Source organism: Vigna angularis, chromosome 3, assembly GCF_016808095.1.
Source record: "Vigna angularis cultivar LongXiaoDou No.4 chromosome 3, ASM1680809v1, whole genome shotgun sequence".
Taxonomy (NCBI): Eukaryota; Viridiplantae; Streptophyta; class Magnoliopsida; order Fabales; family Fabaceae; genus Vigna; species Vigna angularis.
Genome location: NC_068972.1, coordinates 20,542,658 through 20,569,841, shown reverse-complemented (window position 1 = coordinate 20,569,841; position 27,184 = coordinate 20,542,658). Strand labels below are relative to the sequence as shown.

General features: G+C 34.4%; 1 protein-coding gene across 4 annotated transcripts; it reads left to right on the top strand.

The window, feature by feature from the left end:
* Positions 1-1,571: 1,571 nt before the first annotated feature.
* On the top strand, positions 1,572-27,184 carry LOC108324636 (myosin-11). Of its 4 annotated transcripts, XM_052874381.1 has the most exons (26): positions 1,572-1,943; positions 3,152-3,280; positions 3,419-3,562; positions 3,740-3,885; positions 3,962-4,118; positions 13,028-13,086; positions 13,435-13,594; positions 13,671-13,820; positions 13,927-14,063; positions 14,144-14,290; positions 14,561-14,662; positions 15,386-15,443; positions 15,532-15,633; positions 16,995-17,032; positions 17,521-17,647; positions 17,730-17,900; positions 17,997-18,128; positions 18,430-18,539; positions 18,773-18,833; positions 19,117-19,294; positions 20,676-20,899; positions 21,150-21,251; positions 21,512-21,694; positions 24,825-24,964; positions 26,283-26,521; positions 26,911-27,184. In XM_052874381.1, the coding sequence occupies exons 1-26, from the start codon at positions 1,941-1,943 to the stop codon at positions 26,952-26,954; spliced, it is 3,243 nt and encodes a 1,080-aa protein (XP_052730341.1). In that variant the 5' UTR covers positions 1,572-1,940; the 3' UTR covers positions 26,955-27,184. The 4 variants fall into 4 exon arrangements, with proteins under 4 accessions (XP_052730341.1, XP_052730339.1, XP_052730340.1 ...); XM_052874379.1 differs by having other exon boundaries at positions 17,730-18,128; XM_052874380.1 differs by having other exon boundaries at positions 17,730-18,128; positions 26,283-26,551.

The following is a 27,184-nucleotide window of genomic DNA, read 5'->3' as shown; positions in this document are numbered from 1 at the left end:
ATCTAATAATATAATGAAAACCATAATACTTTCGTACATACAAATTTTTCATTTTGGATTACATTTTTTACTTTTTATTCTTCTTTTTCTTTAAATATAAAAATTATCTTTTTTATGACCATGCTGTTTTAGTTCTTAGTTTCACAATATGAAAACGATCCAACTTTTACCATTTCTTTGTTTGAAAATTACAAATTTAAGATATGAAATGTGCTAATTAGTGATGAAAAGTAGTTAATGCGTAAGAAGTCTTCGATCCATTTTGGAATTTTTTTAGAGATTGAGTAGTTTTCTCTTTATTAGTATGAAAATATGAATATTCAATATTTGATTAAATTTTAATTACGTTCTATATTTAATTATTTTTAATAGAACTTATGCTAATAATTCTTATTTTATAAAATATTTAAATTATTTTTATTTTCATCTGTTTAATTTTATTAACAAATAATAATATTATTATTGTTTCTGTTTTTCGTTTTAAATCTATCAATCAGTTTATACATTTTTTTAATCTTCCTTTTATTGGTTAATTCATTTTTTTAAGAAGAAAGTAAGCAGTTGATCAATAAATTAAAATAAAATGAAGAGGAAAAAATAAATTGATTCAGTTAATAAGTTAGAAATGAGATATATATATATAATTTTCATGACAAGAATAAATAGACAAATATTTTTAATATATAATATTTTCTTAAAATAAATTTAATTAAAATATCCAAAATTTATGAAATAATTAAAAGTTAACTAAACTAGTTCTTATTTTTATTTTATCATTCTAAATGTTTTTTATTTTACTATTTTAAATAAGTCCATATAAATTTTGTTGACAAATTCATATAAACAGCTTATTATATGAATAGGTGATATTCATTATTCGTTTTACTTCGTTCAATAGGTAAATTCTAATTGGCAATACATTATTTATTTTGCATATAATACTATCATGTTATATTAATAATGTTACATTGTAATTTGACATGTGAAACTATATCCAAATTTAACCGTTTTTTTTAAATTTAATTGTTTTTTAAAATTAAATAAATAAAAGTTACCTACAAAATAAATTAAAATTATTCAGAGTTAAGTGGTAAAAAAATTATATTTATTTTTGTAATAATAATTTTATTATTATTAAAAAAATAAACATAGGAATTTGTTTTCACTAAATTAAGAGACTAAACATATTTAATTCTTTAAAATATAATAATAAAATTATTTTATATTAATGAAGTGCACACGTACTACTTTTTCGTACTAATTTTTCCAATAAAAAAAATCATAATTGTAAAAATTAATATATATATATATATATATATTTTATAATTTTATTGTAAATAGCTTTTGTTTATTTTGTTGATAATATTTTATTATAAATAATTATTTAAGTTTAGAAAAATATTAAATTAAAAAAATTGAAGTTTAAAAAATTGATTAAATTTTAAAAAAGCCACTTAAGAATAAAATTGATAATTTATATTATTACGACGTAGAAAACTAATCCTAATAGAGATAGATATAATATAATTATGTAATATCCTATACACAAAAGTAAGATTAGAATTAAATTTATGCAAAGGTGACTTTCAAAGTTTCTCAAACGTGTATGGTTACCCGCGAAGTCCATGCGGCGAGGAGAGAAGAGGGAAGAGTGCGAGGCACAAGAATGTCCACAAGCATGGCGATTTTGCAGGGCCTTCAGACATTTCTGCTCTCACAAACCTTCATCACTATCACTTTTCCATTCGCGCTAGGCAAACTCCAAAGCAATTATTCTCTTCGCTTCTATTCTCATTCCGATCTCTCTTGCACGTTCAAAACCACAGCTCCCTCGCGTTCAACTTTGATCCATGATTTCTCTTCCACGCCGTTGGAAAATGTCCGCACGTGTTTTTCTTGGCCGGTGACACCTATTTGGCTGAGGTTCATATTCTCCGGAAATGGTACGGTTGTTGCTCATTTCGTTTTGAGCGATCGCTGTTTGCAGAATCGAATCCTTGTCAGTTTGGCTTGCAGTGTTCTATCCCATTGCTTCGTAATTACTTGATTTTTTAGAGATTTTACAATTCGTAAGACGTTGATAGGCATACTAAAGGAAGTTGCTGAAAACCTAGAAGATTAGAAGGTTAATAAATGCTGCTGAAGTTGGGAGAAGCAAAAGTTTTTGAAAGTGATATGTTTGATTGGACTTATATATAGTCATATTTTGAGGGAACCATCAATTTCATAACTGAAATTTTGTGCTCTCTTAGGAATGATGTTATATAAATAGTCCTCAGAGTATTGAATAACCATTAATTTAATTCTTGTCGATATATCTCATTAACTTCCAAGTACTGATTTTAAGGAGTTTTTAATACTTGAGGAACTATTTTGTATGATTTCTTCTTATACTTCAGGAATTATTTATGTAATGTGTTTACTTTAGGGACTATATAGGGAGAGTAATGCTCTAGGGTGGAAATTGTTAGTTTTCTTGTCATATTTTATATACTGCAATTCTGACTGAGACGCTCTTCCGTACTAAGATTGAGAAGAGGGTGCAATTTAGAGTCCCATGTACGCTGCGAAGACTATACATGGCTACAAAAAGTGTATGGTCGTGCTAATAAATTTTTTGATTAGGATTTCGGTCATAAGACAGGTTTTGTATGTATCTCAAGTCTCAATAACTTAGTGAGACTTGAAATGTTCTTCTTTCCCCCAAATAAATATGAATATTGTGATCCGAGCTAATAATCCATGCCAAGAGGCATGACTTTCAAAATCATGTTTTCCATTCATATTAAAAGCAGCGCATTAAGGTGGGATTGGCTCCCAAGACTGTGACCAAAATCTGTTATAATTCAAATATTGAATGTTGATTTTTTTAAAGTTTAAAACTAGTGCTATGTTTGTAATCTGAGACTGAACTTACAAAGTCAAATGACTTTTAGGAAATATCCTTCACCTATTCCAACATTCTTTGGATAAATAAATGAAAACTGAATGATTATGCAGCAGATAATGTTGTTTCTGTTATCAGCTGTTCCCTTTGAAAGACACTGAGTTCAGGCACATCAAATTGACTTTGTTTTATTCTGGCCATTTACTTTCATGTGTTGATCGTAATCAAGAACTTTCTAAATGCTATTGATTACAAATGATTCAGGGGATTCCGGAAAATATTGTTGTTGGTTCTCATGTTTGGGTTGGAGATCCAGAAGTAATTTGGATTGCTGGCCAGGTACTGAGTATCAATGGAGAAGATGCTGAAATTCAGATTAGTGATGAGAGGAAGGTAAACCGAGATGTTTAATAAGTCACATTCTTTCAATGTAGTGTTTCCAAATTTACTTCACATTTGAAATATTGCTGCCCACATGTGTGCTCATGTAATCTTGACCAATCATCTTCTATTCTGTTTCCATGTCACTAGGTTGTTTCCCATTTGTCAAAATTATATCCAAAGGATATCGATGCACCAGCTGATGGAGTTGATGACATGACCAAGCTTGCTTATTTGCATGAGCCAGCTGTGCTGCATAATTTGGAAACTAGATATGCGATGAATGAAATATATGTAAGATTACCCCCCACATTCAGTTTGAAATCATGGCAAAAAAAACTTAGATGCAAGGGAAATATGATACATGATGAATAATTTAAACCGCAGCTATATATTGACATCTCTTTTATAATAATTTAAACCACAGCTATATATTGACATCTCTTTTATACTAATTTTACATCGAGGCAGACTTATACCGGAAATATTCTCATTGCAATCAATCCCTTCCAAAGTCTTTCACATCTCTATGATACTAATGTGATGCAAAGATACAAGGGATCAATGGTTGGAGATTTGAGCCCACATGTTTTTGCTATTGCTGAAGCAGCATATAGGTGAATTTGCGCCTCATTTACTCTCAACCTTTTTTTTTAAATGGTATTCTTATTGCTGACTGGTTGTTTAAATTAGGGAAATGATGAATGAGGTGAAAAGCAATTCTATTCTTGTTAGTGGTGAGAGTGGTGCTGGTAAGACAGAAACCACCAAAATGCTTATGCAGTACCTGGCATATTTAGGTGGTCACACTGCATCAGAAGGCCGAACAGTTGAAAAACAAGTACTAGAGGTAAGAGGGTTATCTAACTCTGGATTATGGTTGCTATTATTTCTGCATATTTTGTTGTAATTTTTACTGAAACATATTTTTAAAGCTGTTCCGCATACTCTTTACCAACTATCTTACTCTCACCAGTCAATTTTGCATAGTTAAAAATTGTTAGCTAATGAATTATTGATTTTTATCTTTTACTAATATTAGTTATGGCTAATGTATAACTCACTGCTGTATCATTTGAGAAACATGGACAACATGATTATTTTTTAATAAATTTAACCTTTCATTTGCTGAGTTGAGATGAAAATGTGGGCGAGACTATGACAGAGAATCCATTTGAATAACATACACATTGAGAAGTAGTATTTATAGAATGAGTCACAAATACAGGAATGAGACACTGTCTATGTTCTGCTTTTAATACATGATTTTACCACAACATGTGCTTCTTGCTATTCCAAGAAATCAAAATTTTTCCAATAAAAAGGAAAAACCTAGAAATGGATCACTAGTTAATGGGAGAGCTAGATCAATGTAATAAATACCTCACAAGATGTGTATGGTTGTTGCCTTCACAAAAGAGGTCTTGGGCTTCCTTAAAATATTTCACTACTTATCAATGGGAGAGCTAGAAATTTCTCCAATAAAAGAATAACCTTGAAATGGATCACTTGTTAATGGGAGAGCTACACCAACAAGATGTGTATGATTGTTGCCTTGAAATAAGAGGTCTTGAGTCTTTCTTCAAATATTTCACAATACTTATCATTTCATCCCAGTGACTGTTGTGAGGATAATTGCTGAAGTGGCTTTTCACACTTATTGGAAATGAGATATCTAGATGAATCATTGTGAGGTAATTTAGTTTCCAAATTAATCTTTGATATGTTTTGGGTTAAATTGAGTTTCCTTGTCCTGATTAGGGATGATAAATGGTTGGGGTGGGTATGGGTAGAGCTTATCCGCTACCTGCCTCGTCTATAAAAGCCACTCCATTACTTGTCAAGTATATATGACAATCAAACATAAATATGGTAAATAGAAGATATTGTTAAAAAACAATATTAACAATATCTACCAATATCAAAAGTCTACGTTTCCCTAATGAACATAAAATCTAATATATCTAACACTTACTTCAACTGGTGCGTATGAATTGTATGTACCAAAAATACAATCAATTCTCAATCCCCTTAAATACTTAGTGAAAATATATGCTAACTGATCATTTGAGTTAACGAACTCAGTCTTGATGTCTCCAAATATAATCTTCTCTCAAATGAAATGACACTCAATCTTAATGTATTTGGTTCTTTCATGAAGACAAAATTGGAACTGATATGAAGAACTGCCTCATTATCACATAAATGTCATTTGAGTGACATTTTCAAATTGTAACTCTCTAAGCAATTGCTTAAGCCAAACAAGTTCATAAGTGGCTGAGGCCATATCTCTATATTTTGCCTCTATACTAGATCTTGCCACAACACTTTTTTTCTTGATCTTCCAAGAAATCAAGTTACCACCAATGGTGACACAATATCCGGAGGTAGATCTTCTATCGAAAGGAGATCCTGCCCAATCCGGATGATTATCTGTAAGGTAATTTAATTTCCCTACCAATCTTCTATATTGCTCAAGATCTGAAGTAGGTTCCCCTTGATTTGGTAAGAGTTTGGTATTTGGATCCATGGATGTGTTAACAAGTTTTGAATTCATCAAACCAGTTTTGTCCGAAATATCTAATGCATAATTCCTTTGAAATATAAAAATACCATCATTGGATTGTGCTACCTCAATACCCAAGAAGTATCTGAGTTTGCCAAGATCTTTGGTTTGAAAAGGATAGCAAAGGTGTTGTTTTATCTGGGTGATGCCATGGTGGTTGCTGCTTGTAAGAATAATGTCATTAACATATACTATCAAATAGACATATCTAGCATTTGAGTGACGGTAAAAGAATAAATGATCTGCCTTACTTCGAGTCGTACCAAATTGTTGAACAACGCTACTAAATTTGTCAAACCAGGCCCTAAGAGACTGTTTTAAGTCATATATAGATTTGCGAAGATTACATACCAATTCAGAAGACTCCCCCTGAGCAACAAATCTGAGAGGTTGCTCCATATAAATTTCTTCCTACAAATCTCCATTGAGAAAAACGTTTTTGACATCCAGTTGATAAAAAGGACATTGTTGAAGAGCCATGGCCAGAAATAAATGAACAAAAGCCATCTTTTCCACGGGAGGAAATGTATCTCCATAATCCAATCCAAAAATTTGTGTGTAGCCTTTGGCTACAAGTTGAGCTTTGAGGCAATCAATAGTACCATTAAGACTAACTTTGATAGCAAAAACGTACTTGCAACCAACAACAGATTTTCCAGATGGTAATGGGACGGGCAACCAAGTTCCACTATTCTAATGAGGATAAAGTTCATCTAGCATGGCCTGACGCCAATCAAGAGGGACTAAGGCATTATTGACAGATATAGGGATGAACATTGAAGAAATAGATGAAAGGCAACTATAAAAAGTTGAAGATAATCTATGGTAACTCAAAGCAATATAATGTGGAGAGGGATTACGAGTGGAACGTATACCTTTATGGAGAGCAATTGGGAGGTTAGACTTAGTTGTAGGAACTGAAGGAGACAAAATAGTTGGCACTTGAAGTGAGTCACTTGGTGGTTGTTGGGAACAATGTCTTCAACTGTAAACCTGAAGGGGTGGTGGAGGAGGAGAATCGGACGGTGGACTATGCATAAGAGGAGGATCATAGATAACATGAATATTAACAATAGTGGATGGAGACACATCAAAAGAAGATGAACCCTTAAAGTAAAACGAAAATTCATTGAAGGTTACATTTACAGAAACAAAATAACGGTTAAGAGAAGGAGAAAAACACTTGTATCATTTTTTAGATTGAGTAAATCCTAAAAACACACATTTGTGTGATCTAGGAGATAACTTATCAAGTTTAGGACCAAAATTTTGAACAAAACATGTAGACCCAAAAACTTCCATAGGCAAGGGATGGAGAGGTTCATGAGGAAATAAAATAGAATGAGGAATTTTGTTATCTAAAATCGAAGACGACATACGATTAATAAGATATCATACAATAAGAATAACATCACCCTAAAAATGTTGAGAAAGCTCACCATGAATCAATAAGAGGCCTATTCTTGCTCTCAACCACCCCATTTTGTTGAGGTATAAAAACATATGAAGTTTGATGGAGAATGCCATGAGAAGCCATAAATTGTTTGAAATAATTTGAATGATATTTACGGCCATTATCAGTTTGCAAAGTTTGAATAGAAATACCAAACTGAGTTTTAATTTCATTATAAAAAGTATGAAAGATATAAAATAAATCAGAACGATTTTTCATTAAAAATAACCAAGTACATATGGAATAATCATTAATAAAAGTGACAAAATATTGAAAACCTAAATTAAACTTAATACGACTAGGACCCTAAATGTCAGATTGCATAAAGGCAAAAGGGGATGAAACATGTTGTGAAACACTACTAGGAAAGGAACTATGACTATGTTTCCTTTGTGAAAATGGAATTATATTGAATGACTTGAATAACTTGAATATGTTTACACCCTTCTCCTTAATCCTATATTTATAGGATTAAGTGAATGGAAGACACCTCACACACACTCAGATACAACACATACACACTCAGCTCTAAACACAATAATCAATAATTCTAACACTCCCCCTCAAGCTGGAGCATACAGATTGTATGTACTAAGCTTGGAATAGATGAAATCAGTGTTGAACCAGATGATTTGTCTTCAAGAGTGTGAGGCAAACATAGATGGACTAACAGCAGCTTGTGAAACTTCAACTTCAAAAGTGGATGAAGGAAAGCAGTGGTGGACAATGACAAACTGCAAGGACTGATCTCCAATCAATGATGGATGAGTGATGGGATCAACAGTGGTAGCTGAAAGCTAAGAGCTACAAAACTGCAGGGACTACACTAAATCCTCATCAATGATGGCTGGGTGACGGGATCAACAGTAGTAGCTGAAATCTACAAAACTGCAAGGACTACACCCATATATATGTGACTTGCAGTGTCTTGGAAACGTACTCCCCCTTAGTGTGAACGGCGGAAATGTGGAATATCACAGTTGCTGGACCACTAAAACAAAACAAAATATTAAGCTACAATGCTGAAACAAAGGCATCAAAGATCCAAAGATATGTTGGAGGTCCAAAATTCTTTGTTGGACAACTCCCAAGTGGTGATACTTAGCAGTGTATCACAAGAAGATCGGGCTAAACTCTAGCCCAAGAAGAATTGACGCAGTTGCGTCTGTCTGAGGCGGTAGCGACTGCAGCGGCGGTTGACTACTATAAAACTGTAGGGACTAAATTACCATCACTGACTGATGGGGCCTGTAGTGGCTGGAAGCGACAAAACTACAGGGACTGCCATCACTAACTGACGAGGTGATGGGGGCCTACAGTGGTTGGAAGCATACGGTGCCTGGACAGTGGCAAATGGTGCCGGACAGCGGCAAACGGTGCCGGACAGTGGCAAACGGCGCCTGGACAGTGGCAAACAGCGGCAAACAGCGGCAAACGGCGCGGACAGCGGCAGACGGCGCGGACAACGGCATCAGCAGCTGAGACGAAGCATAGAATCGCAGAAGCGAGAGGAAGGTCCGACGATGTGGAACGTGCGGCGAGATGAAGATGCTATGAAGACAGACGAAGATGGCAATAATGGCTGTTATGGAGGGTCAGAACAGAGAGAGGAAGCTTCGGCGAGACGACCGGCAGCGTCGCGGTTTGATGCCGACGCTGGGAAGGCGGCGCGTGACAAACACGTGCCCGAGATCTGACGGAGAAGAAGCGGCGCGTGACAGCTGGTGCGGAGGCTTCGGAGGACGGGACCACTAGGGTTGGGTTGCGCTTCTCAAGGCGAACCTAACCCTTGACTTCGCCGGAGCAAACGACGTTCGGCGGCGGCGACGGCGGACTGGCCGGAAAGAACCGCTGCGTGGCGGCGCGTGACTGAGAAGTGGCTCTCGAAACCGGCGTGGTTGGCCGTCGCTCGAAGAGACGGTCCAGATCCGCAGGTCACCCGTCGAAACTATGACGGTGGCCGGCGGTGGCGGCGGCAGCGGCGACGACGGTGGCCGGCCGCGGACAGAGGTTGGCAGCGGACAGTGGCTGGCGATGGTCAACGGCAGAGGTGACTGGCTGCACTGGTGCTGACTGTGGCACAGATTTAAGAAGAAATGAAAATGGACTGCCCACTGAAATTTTAGGGGCTGCCGGCGGTCGGCCGCCATGGCCGCCGGCAGACAGCAGAGGCCACAAGAAGAGATCAGAGAACCTGCTCTGATACCATGTGAAAATGGAATTATATTGAATGACTTGAATAACTTGAATATGTTTACACCCTTCTCCTTAATCCTATATTTATAGGATTAAGTGAATGGAAGACACCTCACACACACTCAGATACAGCACATACACACTCAGCTCTAAACACAATAATCAATAATTCTAACATCCTTAATTGACACGACTTACACACTAGACTAGACAATTTGGTCAAGTTGGGAACCAACTGTTGCAATTTGGCCAGACTAGGATGACCTAACTTAGCATGAAGGAGAGATGGAGACTTCGTAACTGTGGCAACATGTGTAGAAGGGCAGAGATGATAAAGACAATGAGAATCACATTCGGTGCCAATCATCTGTCTCAAACTTCGGTCCTGTAAACAAACAAAAGTTTTGGTAAAGGAAATAACACAATAAAAAGAACGAATTAGACGAGTAATAGATAATGAGTTAAAAGGAGACCCAGGGACATAAAGAACATTATCAATGGATAAAAAAGGAAAAAGGTTAATAGTCCTGACACCATGAGCTAAAACCCTAGACCCATTAGCCATTGTAACAGAAGGTAAATTATTCGGAGAGGATAAAGAGGAAAACAAAGATTTGTTACCAGTAATGTGATATGTGGCTCCTGAGTTAAGAACCCAAGGACCAATAGATGAAGATAGAGTCAGACTAACTAAAGATGTACCTATGTGTGCAATAGAAGCAGTGGAACTAGAGGGCTGACGATCCTCATACCACTTAAGAAATTCATTGAAGAGAGCAGATTTATCGCCAATATTAGATGGAGGGGGAATCAGTTTTAGCAACAACAACAGAGCGAGTTGGATGACCATGTAATGCATAACACCTGTCAATCTTGTGGCCTAGCTTGCCACAATGGTCACACTTGTGGCGCCCTTTTCTTGGCTTGCGAGAGCAGTTGTGATCATCATGTTGAGATGCCAAAGCAGAAGAATCATTTGTAGAAACAAGTGTATCATTGATAGGTTTACTTGGCACACACAAAAGGGTGGAACAAGTAGAAGTAAAATTCGGTATAACAAGGAACCCAAAATTTGATCATGGACATGGGAATATTTATTAGCAAGTTTGTGTAAAGCCAATACCAAGAAGAACTTTGACTCTTGTTCTATTTCTTGTGGTGGAGTAGAGGCAAGAGGTCAAACCTAATTAAATTCATGAAAAAGAGCATGGTGTTACCAAAATAATCAGCCATAGATTATTGATTTCGTGGAGCAACAACATTGAAAAGATCGTGACAAACACCATATAGACGTTGAGTATCATTGGTATATAATAATTTGGCTTGTTCCAAAACTTTAGAGCATGTTCTGTTGGTGGGTTTAAGAGGGAATAAGAGGGACAAACAGTTATAAATGTCTGTGTGGTGGGTTTGTTGTGTGTCAGACTATTATAAAGTCTGTTTGGGGGGTTGTTTTCTTTAGTTTTTGGAGTTGTTTGATAGACAATGGGAAGGGAGAGATAGGTCCTCTCAAAAGACATGGTGTTGTCTGTGTTCTATATTCTAGTGCAGAGCAAGCTGTCTGGTCTATCTGCAAGATCATCCAAGAACCTGTCTTGGAATTCTTTGAGGAAATAATAAATTTTGGGTACCTATCACCGTGTTTCTCGTTGAGCGGCCTCTCGCTAAGCGACTTGGACATGTCGCTAGGCGGACATGCATGGCCTTGATGGGTGATTTTGAGCTTGCATAATCCTTGTTGATAGATCTTGACTTCCTTATTGACCTTTGTTTAGTTCTTTTCCTTTTTGATGGGTCCATTGGTTGGACCCAAGTCATCAAAATGTTCATGCGCATTATCACTTTGGAAAATGCAAGTTCGAACTTAAAATTGATTTTTTATCTCTTGATAAAAGATTGGATTATGGAAAACAACTAGAATTGATTTTTTGTTAAAATCAACAAAGTGCATTGATAATAATGATCAATACAGGGGAATTGACATAATTAATGTAACGTAGACAATTTGGAAAGAATTAGTGCTTCTTGTTGTAACTTGGCAAGACTAGGATGATCTAGCTAAGTGTGGATGAAAACAAAAGAATCCACCAACTAACCAACGTGGGTAGAGGTCTAAGTTAATAAAGTTCATGTGATTGACATCTGGAGCCAATTATCCAGCCAAACTCGGATCCTATAGGGCAACAAAATCTTTAATAAAAAATGAAATAATCAATAAAAGAGTTAAATGACTCATTGATAGTAAAATTCAATTGTGACTGTAGAATATTGAGGAAATTATCAACCAAACAAGATGGTACGAGATGGAGAGTACCAAATTAAATGAAATGTTTGAGACCAATCAGCAAAAGGAATAAAGGGTAAATTACTTAAACTAGAAAAAAAATGGAGAAAAAGGATTTACTGAATGTGATATGATCAATAACACTAGAATTAAGGACCTAAGGACCAAGAGATGTGGATGTGGACTTAGACACCAGTAGAGGGATTACTTGTGTGCACAACACAAGTAGTAGAACTGGATGTCTCATGTTCCTTGTATTATTTGAGGAAGTTTGTGAAGATGGAAGGGTTGCCTAATTGTCACAGTCTGCATATCAGCTATGGATCACCAAGGAGGGAGAGAGAGGAAGCAAAAAGGGCTGGGCAGGTAATAGGCGGCTTTCCAGGGCAGTTGAGTAACCCCAACATGTATGTATGTGTGCTGGCTGAAGGCATGGCCAGTGAGTAGCCATGAGTAGTGAAGTTGTAACTGAGAGAGAAAACGGAGCTTCTAGGAGGGGTGCATTAGAGCACATGCTGTTTTTAAGTTCAAAGTTGCAAATCTGTGATTATTTCTCATAGTCAACATGGTGATTGTCTTGTGCGAAAATTGCTTGCCAGAAAAATTTCTGGAAAACAGTAGTAGCAGTTGGCATGAAACATGGTGAAAAAAAGGAGGCCCAGAGGGGGAAAGGAAACTAGAAAAGTACATGGTTTTCCAAAATTTTTGGCACTGATATATAATGGGATCAGTAGGTAGACATATGTTAGGGTTTTCTTGTTAGGCCCTATATACCATGTTGAGATGAAATATGTAAAAAGCAATTGGAGAGAATCTGTGTATAACTAACACCCTTAGAACAAGTCACAAATACAAGTATCATTATTTCCTCATTTCTGTCTTTGCATAGAAACATAGCTACCTTATTTTCATTGATTATGACGAGTTTCAGAAGGATCTAACCAATCAGGACATTCTTCAATATACTTATTGTAGCAACCTAACAAGCAGTTGATCAAGGAAAAAAATTTAATTAGATTAATTTCATGTGAGAGAGTCTGCTGAAATAGACTCAATATTTTCTATTGATATCAGGATCTTGGTTGTGATAAGATCATGTAGTAAACTAGTCCAACCAAATTCCAGTCTTTTCTCCTGTTTTTCTAATATTTTGTAATCTTCTTTGTATTCTTCTTGGTGAGTCAAGTAGTTCTTATTTCATGTCTTATTTCTGAGTTATGTTGAACTCATCAATCTATTTTTTAAATTGTAATGATGCAGTCAAATCCAGTTCTTGAAGCATTTGGTAATGCAAAAACTGTTAGAAATGACAATTCCAGGTAAGAGATTTCTGGTTATGTTTCTATTATGCTTGGTTTTTTATATTACATTATGTACGTGATAAACAAATCCTTTTTATGCTACACTTTTTCAGCTATATGCTTGATTTTGTGAATTATTTCTAGTATATAGTTTATATTCATATCATGGGTGCAGGTTTTTGAATAATTGACTCAATTTTTCTTCATCTTTTGACTATATCATCATTTACATGCTCAATGCTTTTTAGTTTGTTACTAATTTAATACGAGGTATTGGGCATCATAAAGGTTGTTTCTCATTTATGAATTAGTGATTTCAATAATTAGTAGCAGTTTCATACTTCTGTTTCTTTTATTTTCTTGCAGCCGTTTTGGAAAATTTGTTGAGATCCAATTTGATAAGTTTGGACGAATATCTGGTGCAGCCATTAGAACTTATCTGCTTGAGAAATCTCGTGTTTGCCAAATCTCAGATCCTGAGCGTAACTATCACTGTTTTTACCTTCTCTGCGCTTCTCCTCCAGAGGTAAGCAATTCAAAGCTTCATCTTCTATTCACTATTCTTCATGTCATTTTATTGGCAGCATCCTGATTTCATTTAGGAAAAGGAGAAATATAAGTTGGGAGATCCTAAATCATTTCACTACCTTAACCAATCCAATTGCTACGAATTAGTTGGTGTTAATGCTGCTCAAGAATATCTTAGCACCAAGAGAGCCATGGATATTGTGGGAATCAGTCAGGACGAGCAGGTATCACTAAAACATTTGTTAGTGTTTCTAATAATTCATTTAGCTGTCTTTCAAACAAAACTTCTATGAAAACTTAGTTACATGTTTCCTCACTTCCTCCTCTCAGGATGCTATTTTCAGAGTTGTAGCTGGTATTCTTCATCTTGGAAATATTAACTTTTCAAAATCAGAAGAAACTGATTTTGCAGTTCTAGAAGAAGAAGAATCCAAGTTTCATCTACAAACAACAGCAGAACTTCTTATGTATTGCTGAATTTTTACTGTTATCCTTTCCAAAATCTTGTATAGATATTATTTATCAATTGAATTTATTCATATTCCAGGTGTGATGTGCATGCTTTGGAAGATGCACTGTGTAAGCGTATGATGGTTACTCCAGAAGAAATCATCAAAAGAAGTCTTGACCCTCTGGGTGCCACAGTTAGCCGGGATGGTTTAGCCAAAACCATATATTCTCGTTTATTTGACTGGTAATGTGATTTTTCATATATATATATATGTATGTATATACACATATACATGTATATAAATATATATATATATATATATATGTACATGTATATAAACATATATATATATATATATACACATATACATATATATGTTTATATACATGTATATATATATATGTGTGTGTGTGTGTGTATGTATCTATATGTCTATGTGCATATATAACATTTATTTTTTATTTTTCTGTAGAAGGAATATCAAATACAATTATTTGTTTTTGTCATGTCCAGGTTAGTTCAAAAAATTAATATCTCCATTGGGCAGGATCCTAGCTCAAAGTGTCTCATTGGTGTTCTTGACATATATGGCTTTGAAAGCTTCCAAACAAATAGGTGAGAATATATTTTCTTAATGCAATGTTGTTATTGTATGATAGGATGGGCTCTAGGCCCAAATCTAATTGGTCGAAGGATTTATATTAGATAGGGTTAAATTAGTTTATTTCACATTTCATTATTTTCTATTTTCTTTTTATTTCATAATGTTAGACGATGACACTTACAGGGCTGTTATCAAATTACTTGGTAGTTTTAGGCTATTTAAGGTAATTGTTATTGTGTTAAGGATATGAAGAAATGAATGATATTAGTATTATTTCCTTTTTTAGCTTCTTTATTCTCTAGTTTAGGTTATTTATTACAGTAGCTCTAGATTTATTTTGTAGTCATTGTATGCTTGCATACTCTAATTTAGGAAGACACAAACAGACATATTCACAAAAGAAGGTCTCATACAGCCACATCCATGTTAGTTAAATATATATATAATTGAAACCAAGAAACCTAAATACACTGTAGAAGAGAATAAATTGACTATAGGGTAGAAGATGAGAGAGTACACTTATTAATATCTAGCTAGCTTCTAACTCAACAGTCCGTTACAGAGATGTTAGTTGACTACCTGACTAACTACTTAGCAACATAACGTAAAATACAACAGAATAGTAATTTTATATTGAGTTGGAGAAGACATATTTGCAAGCAAGCTCTCCCTTTCATTTTGGTGTGGTAGTAAATAAGATAAATCCATGCTGATATGTAGTTCCCTCATTGTAGCTTTGAGCAGTTTTGTATAAATTTCACAAATGAAAAGCTACAGCAACACTTCAACCAGGTATGAGGTTAGTTTTTCATATATTTTACAATTCCCACTGTGAGACTTTTCTCTCAACATTCAATCTGATGCCAATGATGCGCTGCAGCATGTGTTTAAGATGGAGCAGGAGGAATATACAAAAGAAGGGATTGACTGGAGCTACTTAGAATTTGTAGATAATCAAGATGTACTGGATCTCATTGAAAAGGTTTCTACCAACTTTTAGTCTGTGCTTTAGTATTTATTAAAGGATCTTCTTAAATCATACTTTATAGGTTTTTATTTTAGTTATATTTTTGAAATTCAGAGGCTAACAATTACTGACCCACATTTCTAATCTGAGGACCATTAACTGTGAAATTTAATACCATGGTTTGCTGCTATATGTGAACATAGTTTCAACACTGCCTACCTTAAGGGTGTCAAATTTCATGAAAGCTTAAACTTAGATAGAGGGCTGGAGGCCCACAAATGGATTTTATGTCTGAAACACACCTTATATAGGTTTGGTGTGTAGAGAACTACTTATGCCTATTTTGCTTTTTGCTTGAATTTAACTTGATCAGGATGCACAGGCACACCAAGGATTGAACTCTTCTTTACCACTTGGTCACAAACTTTTGAGACGTTTAAGAATAAAATATCCTACATACTTTGTTTTCACAGGCTCAACAATTGTTTCTATAACTCTGACAAAAGCATCTCAACAGTCAATGTTTAGAGAAATTGAGGGGAATTTCTGGACATTGTGTTTCTGCATGCGGGGCTTTTTATGACGTGTTGTTTTATTTGTTAAGGATTGGTTATCTTCATTTTTATCTATATGTTTCGTTAAACAGTTGTATCACTGTAGAAAAATAAAGAAAACTATTGTTGCAACCGTTGTATTTGTAAAATCTAATAAACTTTGATAATTGGTATACAATGTATACTTTATTCTTACCGCCATAGTTTGATGTAGATTACTTAAGTATCCCACATTTTTCATAAAGACTAGGTTTTCTGATAGATTATGCTTTGCAAAGGCCTCTGTGTTTGGTTAGACATGTGTCATCAACTGCCATTACTAGGTCTAAATTATCTTGAGTGCAAGGTTGTTTACATGAATAATAATTCTGGCATAATCAATCCTATGATAATTTCTTATTGTAAAAGAGAAACTATTGAAGTTGAAGTTTCTGGTACATAATTTACCTAACGTGCTTCTGCTAGGCTCAGATGCCTGGCAGTTGGCTGGGTTTACAATTGGTGGTGTGTATTTGTTGTCTTGTGTTAGACCTGTACACATTATTCATTGCCAATGGACCACATATGCCTCTATTCTAGCAAAGGAAGCCTTTAGGCAGTTATCAATATTCATAGTTTTGGAACGATTCCAGGATTATCATCTACTAATCATTCTGTGGTTAAGATAAGTTTTATTAATAGCTTCTCACAACATGCTTTTGCTATGTGCTGGATTCTGTTTTGAAATATTTCTGGAATATTTGTTTCAGAATTTGCTAAGATAGTATCCTCTGAATCTACTTTCAGAATGGCATCACTGATATCTATAATTCTCTTTTTCAGAAACCTGGTGGAATTATTGCTCTGCTTGATGAAGCTTGGTATGAAGAAATTTCTTAATTTTCTATTGTTTATGCCTTTATATTTGAATAAGAGAGAAAAATAGAGAAATGGAAGGCATTCTTTCCTCACAAGAAAAGATTTTACACAATGTAGAACTTTCCCAATGGCATATTAAGTACCATAACTGTGTCAAGCGTTATTTCTTTGAATTGATTGTTACTGTTTTAGTAAATGGCAGCATAAGTTTTCTGCATGTAATATGTGATGCATCGTATTTGGCACTATAAGGATTTGAAAGTCATTCTTACAAATTTGAAGTGAAAGAATGAGCAAGTTTTGGTCTCTTTACCAATAACTTCTCCAAGGAAAAATGTACACTAACTTGTGAATGTTTCCTGATAATTTGTCCTTGAGAAGTTCATGGATTATATTTCAAAATTGTTCATACGCAGCATACGAAGTTGTTACAATTTTGATTTTTTTAATAACTAGTACCCTTATTGGCATGTTCATTGTCTGCTTGCAGTATGTTTCCTAAGTCAACTCATGAAACATTTTCACAGAAGCTTTATCAGACATTCAAAGATCACAAACGCTTCATTAAGCCAAAATTGACACGTTCAGACTTCACTGTTTGTCATTATGCAGGAGATGTGAGTTTGATTTTTCAACATTGCTATGAAATTTTTTTCCCGAGTTTCTGCTAAAACTTATTATTTAGCCACTTCTTTTCAGGTTCAGTATCAATCTGAGCACTTTTTAGACAAAAACAAAGACTATGTTGTTCCTGAACATCAAGAGATGCTAAGTGCTTCCAAATGTTCATTTGTATCAGGTCTTTTCCCCCCACTTTCTGAGGAGTCAGCCAAATCTTCTAAGTTTTCTTCCATTGGTTCTCGTTTCAAGGTTTATAAAATATGGTTCTTTATATTGTCAGTATCTGATAGGCCTTACCTCAATCCAAAGGCCAGAAGGTTAATACTCTTGTACTTATTTGTACAGCTACAATTACAACAATTGATGGATACACTCAATCTGACAGAGCCACACTATATTAGATGCGTGAAGCCAAATACACAACTAAAACCTTTCATATTTGAACATATGAACGTCATCCAACAATTACGATCTGGTGTAAGTCTAATTAAGAATTAAGTTCTGCCATATTTTCTGAGTAGAACTGTTGACACTTCCATTGCCTGATACAATCTTACTAGCTACTACTTTCCTATTCTCTTTCAAGTAAATACTGGATTTATTCGGTCAATCCTTAATTAATTACTCTCCTATCTGTTTATTCATATTGAATAGGGGACAACTGGAAATTACATTTAAAAATAACTCGCATAATGTGATGAAATACAATTTCCAATGGCATGTAGCTTCTCTAATTAAACTTACCCCTGTAGAGTTTTCGCCCATTGTGTTATTGTAGGGTGTTCTTGAAGCAGTAAGAATTAAATGCGCTGGATTTCCCACTCACTGGACCTTTCATGATTTTATTACTCGATTATGGATTCTTGCTCCGGAGATTCTTCGTGGGAAGTAAGTTCAGCATAACCCAATTTTAGCCATGTTACTTTTACTCAATAGTCTTGATATCATGCTTTCTAGTTTGACATTTATTTGGTTCCCCATTTTGAAAGTGATCTGTATTTATGCAGCTTTGATGAAAAAGTTTCGTGTAAAAAGATTTTGGAGTCAATAGTCTTGATATCATGCTTTCTAGTTTGACATTTATTTAGTTCCCATCTTGAAAGCGATCTGTTTTTATGCAGCTTTGATGAAAAAGATTCGTGTAAAAAGATTTTGGAGAAGATTGGGCTGACAGGTTATCAGGTACGGCAAGAAATCTATTGAATTTTGTTATGTTTAAAGGAATTCAAAAGTTATTATTTTTTTAAGTAATTTGATATCATTCTACTTTAAAGTTGCTGTCATTGATTTCTCATAATCTCTTTCTGGTTTAGTTCATTTGACTGGGTGCGTGAAATGAAATTTGTAAACCACACTCGATGTATGGAAAATGATTTATATTCTGAGTCACATATGTTGACCAAAATTCTTTATTGTGAGGTGCTTTTCTATGTTGAGCTGAACTTGTGATCTACCAATTTTGCAGATAGGGGAAACAAAAATATTCTTAAGAGTTGGTCAGATGTCTGAATTGGATGCTCGAAGGGCATTCCTGCTTAGTAGTTCAGCTACTGTTATTCAAAAGAATGCTAAAACTCGTTGTAGTCGGAAAACATATATTGATTTGCGAAAGAGCTCTGTTTTCCTACAATCCATTTGCAGAGGTTAGTTTTTTGTCTTTTTTGTATTATGTGAAGGACAAAAGGCTGCCTTGGTATGGGGAGTCCTTAGAGGCAGGAAAATATGAAGTGTTTCGTTTTTAGGTTCACCTTCATTCTATTGAAACTACAAATCCTTTTTCTTTTATAGTTCTCACTGATTGTTCTGTAGTCTTGAAGCCTAATCGCAAAGGGTGGGGAATGAAATATAGTACTGTCATATCATATTTGGAGGGAAACATAAAAGAAACTATTTAATGATCCTTGAGAAGACAAAGGAAGCATTGCACACAGGCACATGATAAAGGAATCCTCTTCTATATCTGTGGCAGTGATTTTTATTGCAGAAAAGTTACTTTCCATTCATTTATGGCGTTATCTCTGTACCTTGTGTTGATTTTCCCTTCTATGAAACATAGTATAGTCGACACAGAAGCTATAAAGTGGTGTGGAGATCATTATCTGACAGCTGATTAAATCCCTCCACTCAAGATATGTGACAATAAATAGCTTAAATATAGAAGCAATTAAAATAGCGCAGACATATGGGAGACAGCCAAAATTTTTATTTAGAAAACTCTTGGAAAAAACCATAGGTTAACCATAGATAACATTGGGTACAAAAGTGTATCAATCAAGGGCACAAGTCTGTGCTAACAGCCAGCCCATCGATAAAACAACAAAACTTACAATAGAAATGATCACCAATCAAACTGTTGAAAATGAAGAACTAGATGTCATGATCCTTCTGATAAAATCTCTGCCTGATTCAAAATGTTAACAAATTCACAAACATAGTTTCACTGTAACAGCTCAGTGAATAAGCGAGGATGGCTTTCTTTTCTTTTCTATCAATTGAGCTTATTGTCCCTTGAAATTGGTCTCTCCCATGTGCCCTAATCAGATCTCTCTCCACTTGGACAAGTGAGACATGGAACGGGTTTCAATTTTTGGGCCTTTCTCCACCTAGAAATGTAGTCCTTACCCAAAAATATCTATTAGTTGATGAAATGAATACATAATGAAGACTTTTTAGAGTTCATTTTGCCTGGCATTCTTTTCCCATAACTTCTGCCTTGTTTTTTATGACAGTTTCAAAGGGACTCTGAAGTTTAGGTTTTAGATATTTTGCATAAGAATCTTCAAGCATTTACTTTATTTATTACAAGTGGAAACGAGCACTACGTGCATGCGTGTCCTCTCTTTTTTATTATAGATAGTTAATTTAATTTAAAAAAAATAACTGAATTTTAATAAATAGTGATTTAAAAGAAAAAAATAGTGAAACAATTATTTTAATTTAAAAACAATTAAATTTAAATTAACGGTCATTTAAAGGGTAAAAGTGGAAGTAATTATTTTAAACATTTATTGTTTCAACTTTTAGGAGAATTGGCTCGAAGATTGTATTATCACATGAAATATAGGCAAGTTGCTGCAGTCAGAATTCAAAAGCAGATGCGACGAACACTAGCTAGGAAGCAGTATGTTGAAATAAAGTTCTGTGCAAATGTGTTGCAGACAGGTTTTCGAGCAATGGCTGCTTGTAATCAATTTAGATATAAAAAGCAAGCATATAGAAAGCAGACTAGTGCATCAATAACTATTCAGGTTAGAGCTGTCATGTTAATGTTGGGTAAATTATGTTTTGTCCCTCAAAATACCTTGAATTTTTGTTCAGTCCCTATTAAAAATAATGCTAGTCCCTAGATTTAATATAAAGTTGTAGGGACAAGCAACATATAAATTTTTATGAGGATTAAAAACAAATTTTTAGATGTTTTGAGGGAAAAAATATATTTTACCATATTTTTTAAATGCCTTTCAGTTGTCTGAAATTTTAGGAATGAAAAAAATGCAGTCCTATTGGCGTCGACATAAAGCTCTCGTTGACTATCAGAACCTTAAGAAAGCACCAATCATTCAACAAAGCAGCAGCTCCTGTGATACACAGGAAGAGAAGGTTGTATATTTTAATATTTTGATAGGGGAATATGTAATTGTTAGAGATATAATTCAAAACTATTTTGGAGCTTTCTCTTATTTGCTTACAGCTTTTGGAGAGACTACATTTTCTGGAAGAAAATTAATTAGGATTGTCATTGAAGCTGTAAATTTCAATAAATACAAAAGCACGTGAACCACCTTCTTCTAGCATAATCATCTTGAATTTCCTGCGGCTGATATAAAAAAATTAACTGGTTTGCTATTATGTTATGCCAGGTTTCAGAGACTCCTCTGCAAAATGAAAGTCCTTCTATGGAAGAATCTTCATATCCCGTGCATGAAGAATCCTCAAATCCTGTGCAAGAAGACGAAAGTATTGAAGCTATCAGGGATTCTTCTAGTCCTCTCAAAGACACTGACAAGATTGAGGTTCTTGCTGTAGAAATAAAAAACTTAAAGGTAAAGCATAGTATATCTACTACCGAATATCTATAAAATATGCAAAAACTTAAAGGTAAAGCATAGGATATCTACTACCGAATATCTATAAAATATGCAATATAAGATCATTATTTTATTTTAGAGTTGTGGTTTCTATATATGTTTTCTTTTTTAATTGTGATTGGGAGTTTAGTTTTGATATGAATTAGATTTAGTTCTGTCTATTGTAATCATTACATGTCATATTTTATATCCTAGTGTTTTCTTTCGTACTTAAATCCATATAATTTCATTATGCTATTAGAGCTATAGCAGCCTCCATGGCATGCCTTATCATTTTTTCCATTGTCGAGTTCTTTAAAATCTAGCACTCTACTGTGATGATGTCACATCTCCATGGCTCTTTTCTTCCCATTGGCCATGCACAAGATTATGGCCACCAAAACCAACCCCTACACAACATCAATCATTAACATTTTTTCTCTGTTCTCTCCCTATTTAGAATTATTATTGGTTTTCCATTGCCATATTGGTATTCAGACGGAGAGCATGAATGATAAAGTCATCTCTTTCATGCTGACAATCAGTCCCGCAGTCCACTTCTGATCATAGCAATGGTGACTTTTCTTCCTATTTAAAATTATTCCATCTGGCCGTGCTGCCTCTAATCCCAGATGCTTTGGCCCATCTTTATCATAGATGCATGCAGTTTGACCCCCATCTCTGGTCCCAGATGTATTTTGTCTCCCTCTCCCATCTTAAGCACCTTGACCGACCCTATCTCTGGTCACAAATGCGTGCGACTGCATTATATTTTTATTTAATTCTCTTATGTTTCGTTGTAACATGCTTAAAGCCCTATAAACCTTAGTCTGTACGGAGTGTTACTATATCTAGGAGATACTGAATAATATAATCATTGTATCTTGGAACATCATAGAGTATCTTAGATAATTTTTTAGTAGTGGTTTTCACATTTCTTTATATGCTTTTTATTTGTTTCCTTAATAGTTCACTATCATTATAATAAGGACTAATGCTTTTTATTTGGTAATACATCATTACACTTAAATCAATATTTTTTATTTTAGGCTTAAATATGTATAGTCCTCCAAATTGGGGGTTCTATTTGTTTTGGTCCTCCAATTAAAAGTTTTCCTTTTAGTCTTTCAATTTTGTAAAATGTTATTGTTAGTCGTTGGGGTAGACATTACTAGAGATGTTGATGATGTGACAAATGGTGATCTACTGAGCATTTGTCACATGAATTTAAAAGTTTTTTGAGGGCTTAAATATGTTTCAAGTCTTCCAAATTAGATATTTTTTGGTCTTTAGATTAAAATTTTTCACGTTTTAGTCTTTTGATTTTGCACTATGCTATTTATAGTCCTTGGGGTCAGATGGTGTTAGTCACGTTCATTATGTGGCAAACAGTGGTTTACTCAACATTTGTCGCGTAGATTTAATTGAGTGATATGATTTTTAAAAGTTTATTAATTTTTTCTATCACGTCATTTAGAAACAATGTTTTGGTCATACTGCACAAATGAGTTTGTTCTAAAAACCAAACAAGTGAGACTAACAACCATCCACCACTGCGTGTTTGGGTCTTTGAAAAGCTGTGGTGCTCATCTCTTTATCTGATCTCCCTCTCCATTTTCCGAAAAGTAGCAACCCCATTCAGAGCAGGCTGGAGAAGCTCCACTTGACACTTGCAACCGGCAACGCTACTTCACTCTTTAACAACATTTCAACCATAACGAGCATTGTGGAGGAGTGTCATGAATTGGTGCAGCAGCATTTGATTCTAATGAAGGAAAATTGGTTGGTGCTAGGATTATTGAGTCACTAACTAGGATTTTAGAATGTGAAAGTGAAGTGGGAAATATTGGTTTTGTGAGGTGTTTCATAGGTTGATTAAGAATTCGAATAATGATGGTAGAAAGAAAACATCCCTAATGTCGTTTACCTCTAAGGACTAAAGGTAGCATTTCACAAAATCAAAGGAATAAATGATGAAAATTTTTAATTGGAAGACCAAAAGAAACAGGGCCTGCAATTTGGAGGACTAAAATCATATTCAAACCTTTGATAATCTTTCAAGGGACCGTGTTAGTCAAATCCACATGGTAAATACTGAGTAGACCATCGTTTTTCACATCACCAATGTCACTAAGAGCATCTCTAGTGGTGGTCTCTTAACGAGTTCTTGACTTGAAGAAACCAAACCATTTTCCACCTTTTCTACAAAGATCCCTATAATTTCAACAACCTTCACCATTTAAAATTTAAAGGAATTTTTACTTACCTGTGTTATGTTTTTGATTTTTTTTTTTATAAAACTTATGTTAGACATCACTATGCACCTTGACATCTTAGTTAGGGGGACACCCCAAGATACATTTATCATTTGTCATCACATAAAAAAATTATTAAGAATAAAGAAAAAAAAAACTCATGGAGGGACCATAGCGAAACCCATGAACAAAATACAAGTCAGCTATAAAAGCTATATACAAACTAACTGGCCCTATAGATAGGAAAAAGAAACCTGTCATGAAAAAGGTTCAAACTTATAATAGCTGGCATAAGTGTGTACCATTTAAACACCTCCCTATTAGTCAAATCTAAACTCTCCAACTTCACACATTCTCTATTTTTGTAAAATAGACATTCATGTAAGAGTTTATGTGTAGAAAGATAACATGTGCTTACCTACATTGAAATTAACTGTAAAGAAGATGACAATAATATTCTTTTTGTCACAGAACCTATATTTATTATAGTGGCTAGACAAGATGGATAAATATTGTTTGATTCTAATGGCAAACGAAATTTAAAGATTAAGTGGATGGAAATAATCTTGTAAATAATTACTGATGGGGAACTGATACAGTGGGTAATTTGTGTAGATGTTTGCAGTTTATAATTGAGGAATGTGTGATATAAGACCATATGGAAGCAAGGATGAACAGTTCAGAAAAATGAAATTTAAACAATCAGATCACATGGTTGTCACTAATAATTTATAATGATCTGCTGCTATTTTGTCATTCATGTCCTATTTATATATGTAATGGGTTTTGGCTTTTGGTTGTAGTTATTGAATTCAAACTTACTAAGTTTTATTTAATTATTGCATTGCCAGGTCAAGTTGCATGCAGAAAAACAAAGAGGTGATGAATATGAAAGGAAATATGCAGAAGCTCAAGGATCCAATGAAGAGTTACGCAAAATATTAGCAGAAACTGAAAAAAGAGTACATCAGATTCAGGACACTTGGAACAGGTAGTATTAATATATCCCTTGCAGATTCATGTAATCTAGCAATTTTTTATTTTCCAATACCAAAACCCATCAATATGGTTAAATATAACCAAGAGGAAAAGGGATAGAATAAAGGAAGGAGTGAGACAGCTTCAAAGTAAATGTGCATATATTATCTTTGTATTTCTAAGGGGTATATCATCTTTCAACTGAATATAGAACTTGCATAAACAATTATAAAACCATATGATGGTGCTGAAATTATCAAATCGTTATGTCAAAATTCATAAACTCTCTCTTAGCATACATGCATATTATTACGACATGATTGTTTCAAGTTTAACAGATGTTGATAAGTTGTGCTTTTCCAATTTATTCTATTTAATCATATGAAGTAACTAATTACTTTTTATTGACTTGGAAAACTTGTAGGATTGATTCAACTTCTATAGAAATATCTGATGATATATAAACAGTACTATAATCCATGTTGCAAAAGAATTACTACACACTTAGACTCCAAGGGTCAATAATATATTTAAGGTAAATTATGGGAATAGTATTTAGAGTTTCTAAATAAATAATTCTAACGTCTGTCGAATATGCCAAGTTTAGACAGTTGCTTATTAAAGGGGGGTAAAGGCAAAACTGTAGAAGAAAAGTTTGGCTTCCTTCCCCTTTAGGCATAAACCCTTGAATTGAATGCGTCTTACAACCATGAAATAAATTTCTTAATTAAATTAAACTTATAATAACCGAATTTACTAACCGCATTAATTTTCCCCAAAGCATCTCTTCAGTAATCATAAGGAGAACCGATGCATGAGAGGTGGAATTGATTTTTTGTTCCTTTGGCACCCTCTTGATGAATATTTCAAACACTTCGTTTATGCATGTTAGGTAGCTCTGAAGTTGACGTTTGGGAAGAAGATATAAAGTTAGCCCATATTTATGAAGTGTTACTTTCGAAAGATATGCTTCAATATCCAAAAAATTTCAGATTTTATGTTGTACATTTTCAGTATTTGTTAGAATGACTGGAAGCAAATGTCCAATATACTATTTCATGAGTCATGGCCTGATGCGCTCAAAAGCCTATTTGGAAAAAAAAAAAATACCAAGATAACAGAAATCATATTTTGTTGGGCTTAATGAACATTATGTTTAAACTTCAAAAAATATGGTCTGGGGAGCGATGTTAAACAGGGTTTAGTTTAACCATCATGACATTCTAATTTTTTGTCTGGCTGCCTTATATGGAAACCACTATAATTTGAATTATGACTTTTAAAACTGAATTCTATTTGATTAATGCTAGATCTGAATTAGTGTGTATCAGGATGATATCTTCCATGTCAAATCAAGTTGCCGCCGATCTGAAGACGATCTTGAGTACTTCGTCAAGATTGAGTTCAAATTTTCGACCTATAGCTAGGGTTGACGTTGCTTCTAGTAACTCTGATACTTCGTCTACAGACTCTGATTTCACATTTCCAGCTACTGCTTCAAATCCAGAACCTCACGAGTCAAATTCTTTCCCGCTAGTAGTTCAGGATGTCACTGCAGGGGATGGATCGGGTTAGTCCAACTTTCTCCACAAATGTCAATGTACTAATAATCTTCCCATCAAACTTTGCTTACTGCTTTAGAAAATAATTTGGTTGTCATAGGGAGTAAAGCCAATATATAAAGATCCTGTCATGTATATTATAAATGTAACTTTTTAAATATGAATAGAAATACTCTTTTTGAGAGATTCGCATCCTTTAATCTTGGAGTAGAATATCAAAGATAAGGTGTAGTGGTAGTAGCGTTGTAGGACTTAACAGCTTCCTGTATCTATAGTGATATTTGAATTTTGTCATGTTTCCTTTTATTTGAATTGTCTTTTTGTAATCTATGAGAAGAAGAAAATAAGATGAGTCTGACAGTATCATTTGTCCTTTTCTTCATGGTTGCATTTTCAGGATCTGAAAGTGGAAAGGAGGGTTCATTTGATGATTTCTTCTAGTAAAACTTGTTTTTTTATATCGTGCTTAAATTTTAATATCCTCGGTGTCTCTGGGGAAACAAGGAGGAAAAATAGAAAGATATGGAGGGTGGCATCTGTTAGGATTGTTCATTCCTTCTGCCACATACACTAAAACATTTGTAGATACACACAGTTCATCCCAGGATCTTGTAGAACAGTAAGGTAGAGATAGCAAAAGTGTCAATCTATGATGAACCCATTTGACGAGT